The sequence below is a fragment of the Priapulus caudatus genome, unplaced genomic scaffold (genome assembly GCF_000485595.1).
Source record: "Priapulus caudatus unplaced genomic scaffold, Priapulus_caudatus-5.0.1 Scaffold2790, whole genome shotgun sequence".
NCBI classification, from domain to species: Eukaryota; Metazoa; Priapulida; class Priapulimorpha; order Priapulimorphida; family Priapulidae; genus Priapulus; species Priapulus caudatus.
This window is the reverse complement of record NW_014579851.1, coordinates 1-5,714: the sequence shown is the minus strand read 5'-3', so window position 1 is coordinate 5,714 and position 5,714 is coordinate 1. Positions and strand designations below refer to the sequence as shown.

The window sequence follows — 5,714 nt, the reverse complement described above, 5'->3', positions numbered from 1 at the left end:
TTGACGACGGAGATTAGACGTTTACATAGTCTCCCTTTGCCCCAAAGACGATGAAGCTTAGGTAGCGTCACTCGCTTCAGCGTCCTCGCTGGCTCTGATACTTTAACTGAACCTAACCAATTAAAAAAATTACCGACCCTGATATCCTCCTAACTCAAAGCCCAACAAGAGCAAACGTGCTTTCTGTTCGGAATAAATCACCCACAATCAATACACATACATCAATCAAATACAATAAGAGATCACATATGAACGTTAGAAACAGAGTAAACGTAACAAGGGTCTCCCACAATATACAGTCAAGAAACTCAACCACATTTGCGAATGAACAGTTCTGTGATATCGCGTGCAATTGATCTCACTCTTGCGTATTTTTATGCTGTAACGTACGGTGGCGAAGTGGCGGTGTACCAACACGCATTACCGAAAGCCACGTTTTCAGCCATTGCTGTCCTTATATCAGAAAGCCTGATTATGCAAAATATCCCTCATAATCCAGGGCACACAGCCAGGCACACAGGGCCTTAATACACAGCAACGACGTGGGACTTGACAACCCTTTGCTTCACTTCCACACATCGTACACATTCGTGAAAGCCAATAAAGGAATACGCAAAAGGGATCTGTCAGTATGTGTTCCAATGGAGGATGTTTGTAGGCCTATAGTCGAAACCCTGATTGAAATGGTGTTCCAGCGGTCTAGACCAAATCAGTGGAACACGGTACGCGTGCATCTGGTTATCACAAATTTTCAGAAAGCGAGTCAGCAAATTTCTCAAACAAGAGGTGTTGAACAACAAAGATTTTCACACACAGAAAAAAACGGTTAGAAGTCAGTATATCATAAGACAAATACGCGTGTCATAAAACAACCAGCTAAAACCTACATACATACAATGGGCAGTTAAATAATTAAGCGTCGTGAAACAAATGTTGTCGGGCGTTTCTTATTCCAAAAGTATTATTTCCGCTCCGCATAGCAGAGTATATAATATAGGCATCGGGGACATTAACAGTACATGACCTTTTTGAACTAAAGACAGATATCAGGATAAAAAAACGTGTGGTGGCATGCTCTGCCTGGGTGGTCATTACAGGAAAATCCCGAGTATTAACGGTTTATAAACTAACGTTTTCACTTTGAATTTACGAAAGAACTGCCGACACAGAATTGATTCACATACCCATCTTTAGAGTATTTCCGACTGTCGGGTTCATCTCTGCGTTCCTTGCTCCTTTATTGTGGTTGTGCCTTCTTTTCTTTCGTGTGCACTGATCCTACGCTGTCTCTTCCTTTCGTCGGAGATCTATCCTCTCTTTTTTGGCGATTCCTTCGCTCTCTCCGGTTGACAACCTTGGACGGACGCGGCGTCAGCAACAGTCCTCCTTCTGCCACGCATCGTGCCGCAGCCTCGTCCTCGGCCGTCGCCGATCCGTCAGGTCGGGTCGTGCGGCCCAGTCTGCGCTCCCCGGTCGATTCTGCCTCGTACATCTTCGCGTTTTTGAGGTCCGATCGTTCTCTCTGCGCCGCCGTTCGTTCCGCTCTCGGATGCGTGCGTTGCTGTCCTTCCTCTCATCTTCCTGTCCTCCCATATTCCTTGTGTGTATGGTCCGTAGTATGAGATCGAGGTATAATGAAGTGTAGTAGCCTTAGCGTTGCCTCCGCAAAGGAATAGCCCAGGGTGTTTTGAGGGCTGCGGTCTCGAGCGCCGCACAGATGTAAACAGGTAGTGAGAGTTGATGTCGAAATTGATGTAGAAGACAGGAGTTGTGTTCCACCCAACGAAACTTGTTCGTGGCGTAAACGTGTTACAATCTTTAATTACTCAAGAACACTGTGGTCGGTCACATCGCACAAAGAGGACAAAGGAACGCCGGCACACGCGCATTTCGCTGCGTGTGGCTCAGCTCGGCTGCAGAACCAGAAATCTCCTCTGTTCTCGCTCCTTACAGTGCTCTCTCTCTCTAGGTTATCGCCGCAAAATGTCCTAACAACATAGCTGAACGCACATGTCACCCCGTTGCTGTCTAGCTTTCCAATGCCGTTCCCCTCATTTTCACACTGACTCCTCGAAACGGGCCAGCTAAACCCCTGCTTATCCAACCCAGCATGTAGACAGCAATTGGCGCGCCGAATACTTGCGGCGACGTTCCGTCCAGCAGCTAGATCTATCATGAACTATAACATACCTACCGTCTCTTCCTCCCACTCGACTAATCCATTGTAAACAATAGACGTTTACAGTGCGTGCTATTGGCGTGTGCTGATATAGTAATATGCGTGTACGTGTGTCGGTGTGTGTGTGTGTGTGTGTGTGTGTGCGTGTGTGTGTTGTGTGTGTGTGTGTGTGTGTGTGTGTGCTGTGTGTGTGGTGTGAACTCTGTGTTGTGTTGTGTGGTGTGTCTGACGGCCTGTCGGCGACTGCGTGCCCGTTCGGTGCCTGCAGCGGCATTTCCGTGTATTTTCCGTGTTTGGATTCCGATTTATTGCGCATAGGAATTTATATGCTTTCATCGTGGGGCTTATTTTTTTATGACCCTTTCTCTAACCGGTTCGCTCTGTTGACGAGAGAAGGGTGTTCCCCACCAAACAACACATAACCAAACAATAGCCTCCTCGTGCGAGAACTATAACCGATAATAGTGAATGTGTTCCGAGAACTCACGGCAGGTATCTGGCAGCTCGTCAGATCCGTCCACGCAATTGTTCTTTCCGTCGCAAACGAATCTTCTATCGAAGCATATGTCCGCATCGTGACAGCAGAACAGAAGCAGTGGCTCTCCTCGATAATCCACGAGATGCGGGCGCCGCCGCGCTAAACGATGCGAACACAAACGCAACGAACGTTGCGAACACAAACACAACACGGCGCCTGCATAACTGCATAACAGACTACGCGAAAAGAATCGCGGACATGGTATTATTACCGCGGTATATTATTAAAACGTCTATAAACTGTTCAATGATTAGGTTTCGGGGAAAATGAATCAGTTATACCCTTCGCTTCAATCGTGGCGACCGAAGTTTACATTAAACGTTAATTATTTGTTCATACGGTAATTAAATAATAATGTAATAAACAAAACAATGTATAAAAAGCTTTGCCGCTATGTGAGAAATACGCAAATACGTCCAAAGCTGTCATACAAGTAGTTACTCAAACATGCTTTATATATATACACACTTGATACAATGCGTCCGACTTGTTGTTTTTTGTTGTGTATCGCGATGCTGGTTTGAATCAATTATTATTTGTTAAAAAACACATAATAAATCATGCTGGGTTAGGCAAATTCAGTATCTGCGAACCGCTGTTTATCTTCAATGTGCGGGCTTCTGGGCGATCCGCAGGTATTTTTGTCTGAACAAACGCCTGACAACAAACATGAGCTGTTCTCTGTTTTCTGTCACGACATGCGGCTAATCAACTATAATACTGGCGCGATATTCAATTATCACGAAGAGTACATTAATTACGATCAATGTGATGTTATCAGTGTAAAAGCTCGTGCATATTGACCATTCTGTTATATAGCCAATGTGGGCTTAATTTATCTTTTCGCTCTCAGATGTGAATCGTTATTATAGCGCTACAGATGTGAATCGTTATTATAGCGCTACAGATATGAATCGTTATTATAGCGCTACAGATGTGAATCGTCAGTTATAGAGCTACAGATGGGAATCGTCAGTTATAGAGCTACAGATTGGAATCGTCAGCTGTAGCGCTACAGATGTGAATCGTTAGTTATAGAGCTACAGATGCGAATCGCTGTGACTCTTATTTCAACGATGATTGTTTATTGGCTGAGATAGCGTTGCTTGATGACGTGTCAGCTAGTGTATACGTGCTAATTACTCCTAGCTCTGGGGGGGGGGATGTTCGTGTACATGACTCTTTTAGAGTAAAACCTTATATTTTCTCATTCCTTATGGTAGGACTCTCCAAAAAAGTTTGGGTAACACTTCTGGGTCGTTTCTTGTGTACGTTTTTTTCTGTGCAGCTTAATATGTGATTTTCGGTTGGGCGCCTAAGTGAAAAAATGACAATATTCTGGTTTCAAATCATAATTCTTTATTAAGCAACCATAAACTTTCAAATTGCTCTAAATTACATTGAATAAGTATTACTAACAACTTTCCAGCATAATTTGTTGCCATAAACATTGTTTCATGGTACGAAATGGCTACATTTTGCTCAATTTTAGCCAAAAAATGACGATGCGAGCTCTGGACGTGACGATGCGGCCATGATGCCGAGGCGCGCCGAGGATTGACACTTTGTGTCTTCCAATCACAGCGTACGCCGCACCCCTCCGTTATAATTTCAAAGGTGGGGACCCATCGACGTACGGAATCGCCGATCTCAAGAACTAGGGCATTCTGCTAGGCTAGAACGGTTTCCTACGATAGAGTTTGGCACAAAAACGAAAATAACACGCTGTTTAGCGCACTGCGCTAAGTCTTTTCTGTTGCATTTTCGCATCTCCGTAATCAGAATAAGCCCCGCCTTCTTCGTTGATGGGTGTCTTCTTCAACGACGTGACCAGTTACTGCGTGTAGGTGTTTGGCGAGACCGTTTGCTTTTCGTAAATAATGAAAGGCCCGGCCGATGCATTTTGCATCGAAGTGGAAAAATTTGGCATTTTTACCCGCTTTCGGAAGTGAACGAGTGCGTCATTCATTGAACATTGAAGTTTTTCTTAAAATTAAAGAATTCTGAAAATCCCTGACCGCGCTACTCGATTTTTTTTTGCCAATGAACGTAGCTGTGTGTGTGTCGTCTTGCCCACGCGCTTTATGCTTGGCTTAGCGGGCCTCGAAATGGATATCGGAAGCAGGCACCTCGTAACACGCCTGTTTGTTTACATATAGCTTTGTGACATCAGGATGGGCAGTGTCAGGAGTTCTGCGATGATAACCTCGCAATTTCTCAGAATTTCTTAAGGTGCATGGAACATTTTACCAATTTAGTGGTGTCAGTTAGTCACGGATTTGTGACAGTAAGTACTAACCGTAAATGTTTCACATACGTTCACCTATTTTGCACACAGGCGGTGGGTCATTGTGAAACATTTTGTGAATATTTATTTTTATTGAGACGTTCCAAGTGCCTGTGCTTTCAACAGTCTTGTACGTCAATGCACGTGCGTCAAGAGCCACAAACTCAACACAATTTCATCTCTGTTATTGTTTACGCCTGAATGCGTGATTGATCAGGGAGGGGTGCATGTAAGAGGGAGACATTTTCTTAGGGGTTCCGAAAAACACAATTCCACTTGACAATTTTATGGGCCATTTCAATTGGAAGCTCTGCATAATAATCCCCCAACATGCCTTTTGACTGACTGGTCAAAAAATTGAAAGGTGTGTATATTGCTCTTATTTAGCCGCCGATATCGATAGTTCTTATTTAGAACAAAGTCTTTATTGTTATCTTCTAAAACTACAGACCATCCGCTGACCGCTGTGAACGAAACGAAACGGAACAAAACGACGATACGATACGACACGACACGACACGATGTGGCATGATAAGACACGCCACGATACAACATGTCACCATACGCCTACGACATGACACGCCACGATGAAATTTATGCGAATGCATAGAATTCCCTATTGTATCAAGATATGGTTAATAAAAGTATAAATATATGTAGTCATTAAATATATTATTATAATTAAAAACACTAATGAGCGTAAACGAGCG

General features: G+C 43.9%; 1 protein-coding gene across 1 annotated transcript in view; it reads right to left on the bottom strand.

Moving 5' to 3' along the window:
- LOC106819061 (low-density lipoprotein receptor 2-like) overlaps window positions 1-2,816 on the bottom strand; it is a gene marked incomplete at its 5' end in the record, with an annotated part of 13,530 nt that extends 10,714 nt beyond the window's left edge. The window contains 1 exon segment of the mRNA XM_014823721.1: window positions 2,678-2,816. Within this exon segment, the coding sequence (XP_014679207.1) occupies window positions 2,678-2,816 (139 nt within the window).
- Between the last annotated feature and the right edge of the window lie 2,898 nt (window positions 2,817-5,714).